General features: G+C 38.9%; 2 protein-coding genes across 2 annotated transcripts; both read right to left on the bottom strand.

The window, feature by feature from the left end:
• Nucleotides 1–3,045: 3,045 nt before the first annotated feature.
• Nucleotides 3,046–4,518, bottom strand: LOC136264865 (uncharacterized). Its single transcript, XM_066059626.1, has one exon. It carries the CDS (start codon nt 4,516–4,518, stop codon nt 3,046–3,048), a length of 1,473 nt encoding a protein of 490 aa, XP_065915698.1.
• Nucleotides 4,519–4,881: 363 nt separating this feature from the next.
• Nucleotides 4,882–7,637, bottom strand: LOC136264864 (uncharacterized). Its single transcript, XM_066059625.1, has 2 exons — nt 5,792–7,637; nt 4,882–5,642 (listed from the first exon to the last, which is right to left on the bottom strand). The coding sequence occupies exons 1-2, from the start codon at nt 7,635–7,637 to the stop codon at nt 4,882–4,884; spliced, it is 2,607 nt and encodes an 868-aa protein (XP_065915697.1).
• Between the last annotated feature and the right edge of the window lie 9,983 nt (nt 7,638–17,620).

The raw sequence follows: 17,620 nt of genomic DNA, 5'->3' as shown, positions 1-17,620 counted from the left end.
TGGATACAAATGCGTAAACAATATGGCGGCGGGCCCAAAAACATAGCGTAAGTCACCAGACCCTATTCAACGCAGTGGGTGGGGTCTGGGCACGAGACTAGGAAAGAGTCTATTAATTTAATTAATGAACTGGGCACTATCTAGAACGCGCACATCCGTCGCTACAAATAATGTAAATCAGTGCCACGGCCAACTACTGTGCCTAAAGCAATGCTACTTGGGCTTGTAGACATTTTTATTTATTTATTTTTTACAGTACAGAAACCTAGCTATATAGTTTATAACTATAATTTATTGTGGGGGAAGGGATGAAAATACGACGAACGACTACTCTACCCCGGTTCGATTGACACGATCGGAAGAGTTTTAGACCCGCGATGTCAAAGGATACAAGCCAAGGAACACGTCACGCGTTCACTCACACTACCGCTTTAACTTATCTTGTAACAACTATCGTGGATTGCGCATCCGTGGTCATTTAAGCGTTTTGGGGCCATGGTCACACGTGATTAATAACCAATCACATTGAAGTAGCAATGCCCTGGTCTTATTCAAATGATTTGCGGTGGCGCATTGTCTGGCATCATGTTTATTTAATTAAGAAAGCCAGCTGAAGATGTGGCCAAGACACTTTTTGTTAGCGAAAGAACTGTGTTGAGGTATGCTGAGACGTTTAACGCTACGGGTCAGGTGGAAAAAACAGTACGACGAAATGGTTGCTGTTCTAAACTGAGCGAAAGCGATAAATACCTTTTAATTGACCTCATATTGTCTAATCCAGGAATATTTCTGAGAGAACTACAAGCAGAATTTCAGAAGGCAGGATGTCACGTTGATGTATCTACCATATGTCGTGCAGTGAATAAATTTGGGGCTCAGTCGACAGAAGATTACACACATAGCTTTACAAAGATCAGAGTTACTGAGGGCACAGTTCATTGCTGAAATGTATGCATTTGATCCAGCAATGATTTTATGGATAGACGAAACAGGCTGTGATAGGAGGAATGCACTGCGTCAATATGGGTATGGCATTCGAGGTCTTGCTCCTCAGGACCACCAGCTGCAGCTCGGGAGTACGTTACTCTGCTATAGGCATACTATCAATGGATGGTGTGCAGGATGTGTACATTACAGAAAATACTGTCAATGGAGATACCTTTTTGGACTTTTTGTATACCCAGCTGCTGCCTCTTTTGATGCCATTTGATGGAATTAATCATAATTTCATAGTCGTTTTGGACAACGCTTCCATTCACCATACCGATGCTGCCGTGAATGCCATTTGTGGTGTTGGAACCTTGGTCAGGTTCTTACCACCTTATTCACCAGACTTAAACCCAATAGAGTGTGTTTTTGGAGAAGTTAAACAGTTTCTGCAAGCGAATAACTTATTGCTGAATACATCACTGTCAATAGCAAGCATATTACTGATGGCATTTCAGTCAGTTACAGTGGATAACTGTAGACAATATATAAAGATTTCTGGATATGTCTAAGAATATCATGCACAACTGATAACTTCAATTTTTCATTGACATGTATTTCAACTTTACTGATTAGAAGATACAAAAGCTACAGTGACATGTGCATACATACGCATACACACATTCATATTAAAATCATGAATTACGGGTGAAGTCTTGAACATAAAGTTAAGGTTTCAGCTTTGTAAGTTGGTCCAATATAGGTTTCTTCTGTTCAATAAATTCGGATTGTGTGATAGCACCACGATCAAATAGCTGATACAGATCTCGTAACTGTTGTAGGTAACTGGCCCTCAAGTTAGCCACTTTCCCTGGTGAGATTGATGTTGATGTACATAAATCAGGCTTGTTAGGAGCAGCACTAATTGAAGTGATATTCTTTGCCATTTCTGACATGGCATTTGTCAGGGCATGTACAGTACTATTACTGTTTGACGACTTCTGGCGACCACAGAATGCTGGAATGCCGGGTGGATCATCCAAAAACCTGTAATAATGTACAACTATACATAACGCACCACATTATACTAGCTACCACATGCACACTTACTTGTGAGTACAACATCAACCATTTCCCCCCAGAGTCTGTACTGAATGTTAGTAAATCTAGTTCCATGCCTTTCCCGTAACTGTGAGATTACAGATTCCACTCTCTTGTTCTTTTCTTCAAGTGCACTTAATTTCTTACGCTTCTTTTTCTGTGGCAAAGGATCATCACTGTCACTGCTATGTTCATTTTGGTTAGGTGCATAACACCACAAGGTGACACTCTCCGTTCATACCACATTTCCATACCTCATCGATGTCAGCTGAGGAACATATGGTCAGTTTGCTACCACCTTTTAGGTACCCTATTGAACAATCCGGGTCAGCTGAAATTAAACTTGCTCCAAACTGCTTTCTCAACTCCGTTCGCATCAAAGTTGGTGTTAAAATGGCTTCTTTAGTCACTCCTCTAAGAACACAAGTCTCAAAGTCCTTTTTCTTTAGTGGGTTGAATATTTTAACATTAAAACTCAACGTGGGTTTTACTGGTGTATTCACTGGCACAAGAGGACTGCGACTAGTAACAGCTGTGACTGGAGGAGTATTTCTTGACGCTTGACTGAGTAGCTGTAACAACATTGGCAAAGAATTCTGAGTAGGTGGCGGGTTTCTTGGGGGAACAATAGGTGCATTATTGGACACCGGCACTGTCACAGTTTTGCCATGCTCACTGGACGTCACTGTGGTGTTCCTTGTTCCCACCACATTCACAACTGTTGTGACCGTAGGCGTACTATTACCACCGAGATTACCACCAGTATTTTCCGCGGACATTCTGCCACACCAAGACTTGCGCCAAGATCCAGTTGATCTCGTGCCTCAAACAAATTTCATTGGCTATTTTTGATTTCCCTAAACTTTCAAATGACCACGGATGCGCAATCCCCGATAAATTAACTACAACAATATTCATATACACGTGATAAATGATGTAATAGTTAGCTAAGTAATCTAAGTCCGTTATCACTAGTCCACGACATCCTCCGGTGGCGCCCTTAGAACTTCAGCCCATTCAGAGAACTTCTGGTGTGCCTTCAAAGCTGCTCTTCTCAGTGGCAGGTCGAGATTCTTCTTTATCTCCATCTCCCATCCGGTTTGAAGTCGAGAGGGTTGAGTTGAGTCTATCTATACATTCAGTAGAGCGCACCTCAAGGGGATACAGCTTAGCTATTGGGCGATTAGTTCTTCCTCCCTTTGTATGGATTTTGGCAGCTCTAATTAAGCCATCTGATCCTTTGATGACATCTTCAATAACTGCTAGGTCCCATCTAATTCTTGGAGTGTCATCATGTACTAAAACTACATCACCTATTTGCACCTTCTGTATATTGTTGCCAGTTGTTTTATGGAACTCACGTAATGATGTCAGGTATTCAAGTTTCCATCTCTTCCAAAAATGTTTTAGGATTAGTGCCTGTGCATTAGCTCTCTTCTTCAGGTCTGATTCAGTTCCATAACTAGGGTCATCAAGTTCATCATCTTCAACCATTGGATGAAGAAGGGATGTTATTCTTCTTCCATATAACAGATGTGCTGGAGTTAATGGTTCTGGGTCTCTCTCATCTGGCGATACATATGTCAGTGGACGATCATTAAGTATTGCTTCTACTTCCACTATTAGAGTTTGCAGTGAGGATAAGGTGGCAAAGGTTCGTCCAAGTACCTTCTTAAGAGCTGTTTTAGTCAAACCAATCAGTCTTTCCCAAAACCCACCGTACCAGGGGGCACGTTTGGGTATGAATCTCCACATGACACCCTTTCTGTGTGGGTTTTCAGTGAGCAGTGACGAATTAAACAGTTGTTGTAACTCCTCAGCTGCAGACATGTAGGTAGAAGCATTGTCTGAAATTAGGTGCCTAGGCAAAGATTTGTGGCTGCTGAATCTTCTAAAGGCTTGTAGGAAGGTTTCCACAGTTAGATCCATAACTATCTCTAAGTGTACAGCTCTGCTTACTGCACATGTAAACAAACAAACATAGATCTTACTCTCACCTCCTTGATTTCGTGCATAGGGTGCTCCAGTGAAGTCGACTCCTGTAAATTCAAATGGTTGAGCGTTCTGCATTCTCTCCTTAACAAGCGGAGGCGGATCTGGTACTTGGTATGGCTTGCCATTAACCTTCTTACAAACGACACATTGTTGGAGTAATCTTCTTGTAACCTGCCTGGCAGATGGTATCCAATAACGCTGTCTTAAAGCTGTTAGCGTGAAGTTAACTCTTCCATGAAGCTGTTTCTCATGAGTTGTGTAGATGATGAGTCTTGTTAGGGAATGTTTACTGGGTAAGAGGTAAGGGAACTTTGCCAGTTCAGTGGTCGGGGCATTGTGTATCCTCCCACCACAGCAAAGTAAGCCAGATTTATCAAGGAATAAACGTAGCTGGCGTACTAATGGAAGCCGATTTGGCGAGTTAGATTTAGACTGAGTCTGAAGGTTAGTGATTTCTTTATCAAAGACTTCTTGTTGGCATTCTCTTATCCACATCAGGTGTGCTTGTGTTAATTCTGCAGGGGTTATTGGTCCAGTAAACTTGATGTTAGGATTCCTGCAGTTGCGAGTAAATCTGAGAACGAAAGCAGTGACTGAGAATGGCTTTGTAAGGTTGCTGTACTTGTCAATATTGACTAGTTGACATAACACTGCTTGAAGTTTCTTAGTTTACTAGAGTGGTATATCCCCAGTATATGGAACAGTTAATTGTTTGGAATTTTAGTAGCTTTTCAGTAAACCTGCATTCACTGATGTTTACTGAGAGTTTAAAACTTAGTAAAACAATTATGTTCCATATACTTAAAGTTACTGACATTTTACTATCAGTATAACTGGGCACAACTACAGTAAAGCAGCTTAACAAATTAGTAAACTAAGAACCTTCAAGCAGTGTAATCCGTTGGTTTGAATGGTGGTGGACTCTGAAACTGAAGTGTCTGCTTCAACAGCTAGTGTTGCAGCTTGTATATCTGTGGCTGGCCAGATTGGCCATTGTTGAGGTGAAGCTAACCATCGAGGACCAGATTTCCACAGGTTGGATGAGATAAGCTGCTGTGAACTAATTCCTCTTGTAAGCAGGTCAGCTGGATTCTCTGTAGTTGGACAAAAATGCCATGAAGTAGCAGGAAAGAGTGTGGTAATTTCTTCAACACGATTTGACACAAATGATTGAAGTTTCTTAGTGCTGGTAATCCAGTGTAAAACAATTTGGCTGTCTGACCACAGATGAAGCTTGACTTGAAACTGAAGGGATTTCAGAATGAAATTTGCAAGTCTGGAAGCTAGTAGAGCCGCTGACAGTTCTAACCTGGGTAATGTTAAATGTTTGAGTGGTACTACTCTGGTCTTTGACATTATGAAAGAGACTTGATTGTCTTGGAGTGAGTAGGCAACTGCTTCATATGCCTTTGTACTAGCATCAGCAAAGATATGGATGGTCACTGGGGTTGATTGATCAAGTCCAGAACAGTGTCTGGAGATTGAAAATTTAGCAATAGCATCTTGCACATTCTTAGCTATGGCTATCCACTTGGTTCTCAGGTCATCATTAAGCGGTTCATCCCAGTGTATTTGCTGCCCCCATAGTTCTTGAATGAAGATCTTTGCTTGAATAATGACTGGAGATATGAATCCAAGTGGGTCAAATATACGGGAAGAATCTTGTAAGACATCTCTTTCGGTTTTGAAGGGTAAATGTTCCTTGAAGCAAGAAAGAGAGTATCTGAATGAATGTTCCACTGTAGTCCAAGAATCTTGACAATGTGACCTGATTCTGCAACTCCATCTTGTTTCGCTGTAGTCTGAAGCTGAGTGCTATTGGAAGCCCAGGAACGAAGGTTAAACTTAGCCTTAGCCATGATTGTTCTTGCACTATTGTAATACTGGATTGCTGCTTCCTCAGGATGGCACCCTGAGATAACATTGTCCACATAGAGGTTGGCCTGGATATCTTCTGATACTGGTGACAGATTGCTGGCTAGGTGGTGGTTTAGGGCTGCATACAGCATGAATGGTGAACTTACTGAGCCGAATAGTACCACCTTAAATCGGTAGGCTTGAAGTTTGCTATGTGGATCCTTGTGATCTGATAACCATAGGAAGCGAGTAAAATCTCTTTCACTTTCATTCAGGGTAACATGTAAAAAAGCCTTTTCTATGTCAGTAGAGAAGCCATATTTGTGGACATGGAAACGGATTAAAATGCTACACATATCATTAAGGAATGGTGGTCCAGCCATCAGACAATCATTCAGACTAGGATGAGATGGGGACAAACAGCAGCAGCAGTCATAAACAATTCTGATTGGGGTAATGGAAGATTGCTTCTTAATTGGATGATGTGGGATGTAGTGTGCTTTCTTGGAAGCAGTAGTGACCTTCTCAATAAACCCACGCTCTAGCTGCTCTGAAATAATCTGCCCATATGTTTGTAATAGGCTGGGGTCTGCTGCTAATCTTCGCACTAGTCCTCTGGTTCTCTTCTCGCATACACTGTAGTTTGATGGTAATTGAGGGTGTTCTGGTTTCCATGGAAATTTTACAGAGTATGAGCCATCTGGTTGGGGGGTGACACAAGAATCAATGTATGACTTCAGAAATTGTTGATCTGTTGTCTTCTGTAGTGGAGTTGTTACACCTGCAGATTCTACTTGCCAGAACTTCTCTAAATGGCAGGTTGTATCAGTAGAGGTAGCACTAACATGAAATATATGTACAAGAGTGGTACTCACATGTGTTGCTGAAGGAAGTGGTCCTGATAAAAGATAACCCAATTTGGATTGTACTGCAGTTGGGCCATTTCCACGAATTACACGATCTTCCACAAAGTGCCAATAATGGTCAGCTCCGATCAAAACTGATATCTCGAAGTTCTCGTTCTCAGTGATTGGGTGAGCAAGGTGAAGCCCTTTAAGGTGGGTAAACTGTTTGAGTGGCATACGCATTGGGTTTGGCAGTGGAAGTGCACTTTTTGGTATTTTGTGTCCTGTGATAGTTTGCACTGATACAGTGGCCTTGTCTAATGTTCTATAGGAAGGTTTTTCTGCCCCAAATGATGTCAATGATATGCTTTCTCTAGCGTGTGATTGCAAGCCAAGTTTCTGTGCTATATCCTGTAAAATAAAGGACCTTTGGGAGCCTTCATCAAATAGGATGTTACTCTCAATGGTGGTATTCTCAAAGGTAATTGGAGCGATAGCAGTTTTTAACAAACATGATTTGGCTGGTTGTACAGGGTTGCTTGATGTCATAAGAGAAGCTGTTGTGTCAGTTGAAGCTTTCTTATTCTCATCCTTGGGTGCTTCAGTGTTGTGTGACCCTCTAGCTGGGTAGGTGTTTGTTGTACAAAGACTAGTGTGATGTTTTCGGGAACATTTGCGACAGCGGTACGTAGAGGTGCATTGGGAGACTTTGTGATGTGCCAAGCAATTGAAACACAAATGATTTTCCTTAACAAAGGACACACGCTCTTCAGGTTTAGTAATTGTGCTACAGGTATTAGGTGAATGTGCTCCCTTGCAGTATGCACATGTAGGTAGCTTTCTCTCAGACTGGCTTGTATAGCGATGTGGTTGTTTGTGAGTTGCTGTGTGAAAGGAAGATGTAGAAGCCATTGTGTCAGGTAATACAGAAAACCCTGAAGTGCCTCCTCCATGGTAAATGCTTGTTTCAAATACCTGAAGCTCCTTTAAAATTTTGTTCATAGTATTTCAATCGTCCACTCAGAGTTAGTATACTCTCTAGCTAGGTTCTTCTTAAGCTCATTTGGTAGTTTGGTCAAGACTATTGGGGTCAGTAAGGAGCCATGTGATTCAGGCTCTTTGCCCAATGAAGATAGTGCCCTCATGTGTTTCTCAATAGTGTCATAAAAGGATTGCAGACTTGAATAGGTGTTGTTGGGCTTAGGGAGGTTTAGTAAGGCCTGCATGTGAGCATTCACCAGTTTGTATGACTGTGCAAACCTCTGTTTTAGCAGGGAGACTGAGTGTTCATAATTAGAACTGAGTGTTCATGGTAGAACCCTTCACAAAGTAGCAATCTGATCGAGAATGCATTTCAATGATCTGATTAACTATAGACACAGGCTGTAATACACTGGCTTGTATGTATGTGTGACTAGTTTACCTGTCTTAACCTTATGTTCACTATCCAGTGGTCCAATGACTACCAGACTGAGCTTGATAACTACATTCACATCGGGTGGTTCATTTAGTCCACAGTGAGTTTCAATCTTCTTGCAAAACTGCGTGAAGTAAATTGTCAATATATACGTAGCTACTGTATCTTAGTAATAAACTTAATATGGGCTACACAGATCAAACACAAAAATATACTTTATGCCATAGTGGTGAGGTGAAGCATACTTGTTAGACCACCAACTATATGTTACAAAACCTTCAAGCTAATGAAAGGGACAATGTGATGTTATTGTTTACATGGTGAAGCTGTTTAAGTTTCTATTACACCCGTATATCTTGCTGTGCTGTTTATGATGCAAAATTAACATTCAAACCTGTATATGTATTTGTCCTATATGCATATGTATGGGACAGCCCATACAAGTATACTTGCCAGTACATGTAATAGACTGCCCTATACATGATATTGGGTGCATGGTGAACCACATGCATATATCACTGCTCATGTGTCTACCCATATCCAACAATTAAGCGACTTTTAATAATTTTTTTTTTATTGGCAAGATACACTGGAAGAAGGTTTTCAAGGCTCTGTTATGGAGCGTCAGATAACTTTTAAACCTTTTCCAGGTTCTAGCAGGAATGGCCAGCATGACATCTACTTTCACGTGAAATGTAACAGCTTAATACGGCTTTCTTCATGGTACAAAGTAGGGGGTTTAACATTACACATAGAACCATTGGCAATGAAAATATTGGCTCACCCGAGCTCACCCCAACAATCCAGGCCCGAACTTTTTAACGAATCCAGGTTATACCAGGCTAGATCTATCCTTTCTTGAATACTTCAGCTAGCTATACCGTTCGTGACGAACGTTTTACACGTACAAATAATTTTATAAAAATCACCATCTCAATCCAATAGTCGCATACCCCGGCTGAGCACTGATTATTAGTGACGCGCGCGCTATATTGCGTGGGCGAGTTGCAATGGAGAACTATTCCGTTCTTCAGTGAATGTTTAATTCATCAACTTTTCAATGGTCAATAGTCCTTGTACATCATGCTAATAACTTTTTGATCACGTGATACATCTTTGTATTTTGTACATGTAATCAAATAAATATTTTTAAAAATGGTCATTATAAAAATTTCAAGTTAGTTGTTTGCATGCGCAGTTCTCCAACATATAAACCTGTGGAAAAAACAGTCACATTTAAATTGGTGAATTAAAAAAAAAAATCTTTATCACGCACACACTACACACACACACACACTACACACACACACACACACACACACACACACACACACACACACACACACACTACACACTTCACTACATATTCACGTAAAAATAAAACACTACAAGGTATGGTAATGGTTGTTTACATTGGTTAATTTTGTGGTGCGCCACATATAGCAACAAGGGAAATGTGTATCTGTGATCAAGAATTTAATTTAGATTGTAATATCATAATTAGATGGTCACACTATCTTTGTCAACTAGAGATGAACTGGCTTTTGGTAAAAAGCGAGGGGTAGCCAATGCCTTGGGACTCTTGTATGCTATGTGAGAAATCCAATCAGAAATACACAAACATATTAGAAACCAAATCCTAAATCCAAAATCATGTAAAAATAATGGAGAAAGTGAGTTTAACAAAGTAGACAATGATCGATCATGAATAACTAGAACAAGATGTAGATCAACAACTGTACAGGTAGTTACTAGTTAGCAATATCACTAAATGCTTTTAAAAATACATAAAGATTGGGAGTCTCGTACACGCCATTTGGGTACTTTGCGTGGGCGTTGGCAACCCCTCTGGTACACCATTTCTGTGTTTTGCGTGGGTGTTGGCTACCCCTCAGGAAAAATAAAATAATGAAAGACTAAACAGAAGCTGATCTGTACAGAAGATGAGCCCTGCACAGCTACGTGGGCTTCTTTTTACAAAGCATACACTCACCTTATTTGCACATTGCCCAATCGTCATCATGAACGCTTCCACCTCCCACCGTGCACTAAAGTAATAGAAACAAACATCATTAAATAATTAGTCTCGTGCCCAGACCCCACCCACTGCGTTGAATCAACGCAGTGGGTGGGGTCTGGGCACGAGACTATTAAATAGTATAAGCATTAATATTATTATAGCATAGCTAACACAGCAGCACAATATTACAGCATGATAAACAAACCAAAGTATTTATACAGAAAACTATGTCATAGACATTTAATCGTCTTTGAGCAAGGCCATTTTAACGAAGGCGCAAATTGGGCGTGGGCGTGGGCGGGCAATTCATTACATTCTTTTCGCCCTTTATAACTATCACTGGCAAACTAATGCATATACAATATCAAAGAACGTATATATTTAAACAGTTGTATGATACTTATAGACTGTTTTTTCACTGTCAACCTCGAGGGGTCCGTCACTGGCAAGAATATCGTCGAACATCAGAACTGAAATATGGAATATGGAATATATTCAAATCATATTTCCGTATATGTACGTGTATTTTCGTATATTGTTCTTATCACGTGATATAAGATTACGTCATTTAATTATCTGCGGCGGGCGTCAATTATATCAAACTTCTTGTTCTCCTCACATATTCTCAAGGTTATTCCACTGCTTGATGGTTTGCGGAAAGTAGCTGTAGCTCTGTTGGTAAGCAGTTGTTTTGGCTGGAGGGGTTATACTTACATTCGTCTTGGCCAGCTCAGTTACTGATTGAGTCTATATAAAATGGCCCGCTCCTCGCTGGCTCCATTGCAACATGCCGGCTAACCATCATTGCTCGTACTGCGTAATCCTCGGCGTAATCCTCGGCGTAATCGTCCCAACTGTGTGAAAAGTACTTCATTTGATATGAACCAGTAGCCTAGATAAATAATACATGGAAGGAATGTAGAGGAATATTCAGGAATATTGAGGAATCCAATTGAAATATGGAATATGCAAGAATATCGCGAATATTTGAAATATAATCTGAAATATGCAGGAATATGGAATATCATGGAATACAATGCCCATATTCCAAATATCGTCGATGATTTCGCTAGTGACGGACCCCTCGGTCAACCTCTTCTTGTGCGTGACCCAAAACACCCTGACAAGCAGGCATTTTAATCATTGATAATATTTTGCACAATATGATTAGACAACCCCACCTGGGAGAATATACCTAGTCTAGTTACCTGCTTATTTGCTTACAGTGATAGATTTTTGGCAACAACTAGCCCCTTTTATAGCTAGCTCCTGCTAATGGAGCATATTATGAAGTGACACAGGAAGGTGAAAAATGAAACGTACACATGCTTTTACTGTTTATATTTAACTTTGCTAGTTAAATGCCACAGTCATGGTATGCTGTAGTGTACAAATCATTCAGGTCAGTGGAGTCATATGGATTTTCTGGTGGCCATGCCAACTTTAAATTACTAATGTAGCTATCTCACACAGTACAATAGTACTGTATACTAGGGATCATGAAGGATTGAACTTTATGCATACTGGTCAAATTTATCACCCTAAAACCAGCCACAATTTTTCTTCATAACAGCTTGACAGTATTGGTTAGGCATAACCAAGTCTGAAAATGTCTTCAGATTGACTCCAAACCCTTTCAACAAGTTTCTATAAAATTAGATTTTATTTAGCAGGGTACATAACATGCCAATGTATATATACATAGGGATTTTTTCAATTAAGACCAAATATGGTGTGAAACAAGGGAACAGCTAAAAAGTAGTGAAACAAGATAGGTTTCCTATAATTAATATATATATAGTAATTATTTTGTTCATTGTCAAAGTAGGGATTGTCCCACCAAGCTATGCTGTTAATGTACAAAGAGTTATCAGGCAATCCGGACCTGCAATGGGCTCCAATTACTTATTTCTGTGCATAGCTTTCAACTACAACAACTCTGGATACGATTTAGCTAAGTAACAAGTTTCATCCGTTCCTTTGTGTGGAGCACGAAATTTTAAAAATAAATCTTGCATCTTGTGAGATACTGAAAATGATATTTCTGTGAAGACAACAATCGTGCCTCCGGTTTCATGGTGGATCAAGCAATGGGATACTACAATGAACATCCCACAATGGTAGGGGGATTGATTTGTAGAAGTTGATTTTTCGGATTGCGGACCCTAACTGTAGGAAGGGCGAGCGAAACCCGGATAATTCATCAAATTTTATTCCGCCAAAGATCATCAGGAAAGCAATTCGTCAAATTTTCCCTCCGTCAAAACTTCCCTCTATACGATATTATATAAACCTTTGCCATGCTACAGTTAGCTCACCCAATTTAAGTGAACTCCCTACCAATTATTGACTTGTCTCAGTCATCCATCAATCATTAGAACTGATTAAAGGGAAATTGAAGACATTTTATGGAGTTATTATTTAGCCAAATTTTGACAATACCACATGTATACATGTCGATTTCATCACCTGTGTCCTTGTTCTTGATGCTCCAAGACTCCTGCACCAACCAATTATAACTATTATAGACAAACATACTGTAAGTTAGTTGATTATACAGGATACCAGGACATGTCCCTGGTAGACCTAAAAACTGTACATCCCCACCATGTTTTCTGTATGTGTAGCTGTACCTCATTCTGTAAAAGTAAACTTTTTGTTAACACTAGCTATATGTAACTTGACACTCACTACACTATTTTTAACTCTTCTATAGTTAAATTAAAATACGTACATTTTTACATTATTTTGTTGAGTACCAAGTGACATTTTCTGGTTGGAAAATTGTAGCTAGTAAGTTAGTCTTCTAAGTGCCAAAGAAACCACACTTAGCTGACTGGGATTTGAAACTCCTTCCACATTCAGCTTGTACTATAGAACAACATGACCTCTCAGGCCTGCGTCAAATATGCCAACATAACAAAAGTATAATACTAATAGGGTGATGGAATGCTTATTGAGTAGATATTTCAAATTGTATTTAGCCTAAAAAATAGATAGATACTCCCTAATAGAGCAGTCAGTTGTGCAATACATAGCTCCTTAGATTGATACTCTCTAATAGACAAATTTCATAATAATGAAAAATTCAACCGTTGCCCCTAGCAACCTAAATTTTACATTGTTTGTAGTTGTCAATGTCTTAAGTCACTCCTCCAAGTTTTAAAAGGATAGCATAAATAAGTCATGAGATATGACATTTTGAAGTTGCAATTTTCACATACATTGTCAATGAGAGGGGCAACAGTTGCCCCTTCTCAGTAATCACACAAATCATGGGATCCAAAGAATGTCATATCCCAGTTATGACCTATATACACTATCCATTTAAAACTTGGAGAGATTATTGTTGACATTCACACCTACAAATTATGTAATATTGAGATATATGTACTTTTGAATTTTAGTTTTTGCATATGTTGAAATACCTCATTTTTGTGATTGCCCAGAAGGGTAAACTGTAGCCCTCTCACATAGATATGTATGGGAAAACCACGAATTTCAAAATGTCTTATCTTATGACATATATATGCTATCCTTTCAAAATTTGGAGAAGTTACTTTAGGCATCATCACCTAATAATACTGGGAAATTCAGGTTACTAGGGGCAATGGTTATTTCTATAAAGCCTTATTATGGAATTTGTCTATTGAACAGTCACTTTGTAGTGAAATACTCTAATAGAGCATTCGCTGATCCTACATGTTACATGACTACTAACATGCATCTTTGTGTCAACATGCACGTCATAACATATACTGATACCAAAAACTGGCATGCATGCATGGTGCAAGTCATTGCTATGGTTACTGCTGTATCAATGGCTACCACCCTGCTATGTGAAGCATTAGTGACTACTTGGGATCACCTACAGTATGAAGAACAGTCATACACACACAACGGCTTTGACTTACTAAATTATTCCTCACTATAAAGTTTTCATTGTGGGATTCTACATGCACCACACCAACATGCATGTAATATGCATGACAATGGAAGATGTATATTGCATGGATAGTACATGCATGTCCTCCTCACTGTAACATACATGTTGTATGATACATGCACCTCACATACATGAAGCAATCGTGTTACAGTAAACATGCGAAATGTTCCAAGAGAAAGATTGGTAACCTGGGAGCAAAAATGCAAGTGTAATAGGAAGACTGAAGAGCATAATAGGTGAACATTTTGGGAAATTCCTGAAAGCATTTTGGGCAAAATTTTTAGCATAACGACTCAGGCTGTCCACACTGTCCAATAGTTGGTAATATGCATGATACTCTTTCATTGAATAATATGCTCTCAAAGTAAAATAATTTGTAGGCTTTTTAGTCTGCATGTGGTGGTACACACACCCACACGAACACAGACAGACAGACACACGCACACATGCTACACATACACACAGAGACACACGCACACACACAGACACATACACACACACATACATACACAATCACTATGCGAATAATAAAGTTAATGATCTAAACTGCTAGCTGGCTTGTGTATAAATCCAATGGCATACAAAATAACCTGTGTACAATGCAATCATGCCCTTCACAAAGTTTGAATTAATTTATTTTATTTACTTATCCATCTATCTATTTATTTATCTATTTACTCTGATGTCAATAAAGAGGACTGGCTTTGTGATCTGTTAATGTGTACACAGCTAGTTTATTAGTAGAAAAAAGTTTAGCTTAAAGTTTAGCCAATGTGAGCATAAATGAATAAATAGTACAATGTTTACAAATTTTATGCTTGCTAATTTTATGACTAGATTTATGTAGTTGTACTTAATTAAGTTGGTAGATTTTTGAAAGAAATGTATATCTTGACATTGAAAATGCCAGTTGGGTTGTAATGGTCAAACATGAAATGTGCAAGTGAACAAAAAGCAGTGGTGGATTTAGGTGGGACAGGAACCCTAAGCCTTTTTTTTATTTAACTGCTAAAAGGTTTGCTTTGTCCATGGTATCACTCTGATGTTTGAGGGTACCTACTCTATCAGGATATTGTCTTTTATATATTTTTAGCGAAGGACCACAAATGTAGCTATTGGGCTTGATGCAAAGCAAGGGTCGGAGTGTTTCTAACATCGTAATCAACTTTTTTAGACCTGAGCCAAATGCTATAGGTTGTTTATCAAGTGCATGCCATGGTGACTTTGTCAGCTTTGAGATATTTGATACTGTACTATAGCTACCTTCTATGCTTTACAGTGGCAGATCTGGGACAGTGGGATATTTAAAAAGGTTTCTGAAAGTAAAAAAAAAGAATGTTTTAATAGTAAGGCATGTGAGACTGTACCTCTGAGTTTTTAAAGTTCTCCCAGGATTGGATTGTGGACTACCTTTAATTAGAAATCACAATGATTTGAATTGTGAATAAACAAAGGAAAGTGGTGTGACTAAAGTGTATAGCTTTGATTGTCCTATTGTTATTTATTTTTTATGAGTTTACAGCACAAGTGCTGAAGGTCTGTAGGACCAGGTTTAAGGATGTTATATTGAGCATGTCTGAAAAGGAGAAAAATACATAAGCTGGCTCAATCCTGCAGCTATCCAATTTACTACAGTAGTTATGTGATTGCTCTGTTAAAGTACCTCAATTGGAATGGAGAATGAAAGTAGTTAGCTAAGTGTTGCTGAGGGTTTGAGTGTTAGTTAAATGCATTTGCATGCATACTACTAAATATAGTATAGTAGTAGTATTTGCATGGTTTTTGCTATAACAGCTGCAGCAATATGCTAAAGCAGTATATACGTAGCTATAGCTAGACTACTGTAATTCTTTTAAAACTATTCAGTGGAATTTTCCCTGCCTGCCTGACTACCTGACTAATTCCTTCAGACAAGCATAACTTAAAGGTCACAGGCTTGTTTTTTTGCACTGTTCAACAATATTTCAGCCTTTTGGCATACTTTAGGCTTCATGGATGTACCTGTGTCCTCTTTTGTCTCCCTGTTATCTTTCCAGACAGTGCCAGGAGTTGATTCGTGGTAGCACCTCGTGATGGCTTACCTAAATTTGTATCTAATGAGAGGTTTAGGAACTTTCTGTTGTAACTGCAGAGGTCCCACTCATAGTGTTCTTCATTTGTAATGCTATGGGCTGAACATAGATGAAAACAAAGAATAATGACCATCTGTTTTTATTAATGAAGATGACACTTGCGTACATTCCTACACTGACCACTGATCCAACTCCTAACATGTCACCAATTCACATGGATGGTGTAAATCATATGCTATCCAACATCCAACAGTATAATGCATCCAGACCTGACAATCTTCCTGCCAGATTTCTTACAGAAATGGCACAAAATATCACCAGTAATACATGGCAATGATCTCAGTTTCAGGCAACTTTACATCAAGGCACACTGCTAAATATATGGAAAACTGTTAAAGCGGTCCCTATTATACAAGAAGGGTAAAAAATCATATCCAAGCAACTACAAACCCGTGTCCCTTACATGTATTTGTTGTAAAATAATTATCAGAGTATACAGTATAATCATGCATATCAAATCATTTAAACATTTTATGTGCATGGTTTCCACCATAAAAAGAGCTGTGAAATGCCATTAATTACTACAACGTATAAATGACTTTGCTAAATATCTCACCTAGAGAGGCCACTGTGATGTACTCTTGCTTGACTTTAGTTAGGCTTTCGATAAGGTCCCACACTCCTGGCTCTACTTCAAGCTTCAACACTATGGTACTATCTTAATGTGGATCAAGTCCAACTTGCAGATCCTAGTATGTAATGCTAGAAGGAAAAACAGTGTTTCAATGAAGGTGTCCCCCAAGATACTGTACTTGCACCTTTATTATACATTAACAATTTCCCTGCTTGTGTCAACAATAAGGTAAAATTGTACGTAGATGATGTTTTACACAATATTTTTACATATCTTCTGAATCTGACTGTATAGCTAGCTATAGCCCTACAAGAGGACCTAGGTAAACTTACTGAATGGGATCATACATGACTAATGGAATTTAACCTGAAGAAATATGAACACCTAAGAATTACTAACAAACAAACTACTATCATTCATAGGGGAGAATTCTATTATTCGAGGTGCCATACAAAGTATCCACCATTGACCAGAAACTATAATTTGGAATGAACACATACAAAGAATCACCAACAAGGCAAACCAAGTTAATGATCATAATCTATACCAATGTACTGTTATTGTCAGTTAAGAATAACTGTTACAAGTTGATGGTCCGACCATGCTTCTTCTGTATGGGCACCACACGCTCTCACTATAACATAAAAACCAACTAGAATCCGCTATCCAAAGAAGAACAACTGGGTTTCATTTTAATGCTATTTCTTAATACACTGAGTAGCATTAGCTACAAAAATGATGTCATCTTAAGTTTAGCTACCTAGTCTTGCATAAACAAAAGCAAACATGTTTAAGATAATGAATGG

Source organism: Dysidea avara, chromosome 8 (genome assembly GCF_963678975.1).
Source record: "Dysidea avara chromosome 8, odDysAvar1.4, whole genome shotgun sequence".
Lineage (NCBI taxonomy): Eukaryota > Metazoa > Porifera > Demospongiae > Dictyoceratida > Dysideidae > Dysidea > Dysidea avara.
Note: the sequence above shows the minus strand (reverse complement) of the source record. Positions and strands in the feature narration are given on the sequence as shown.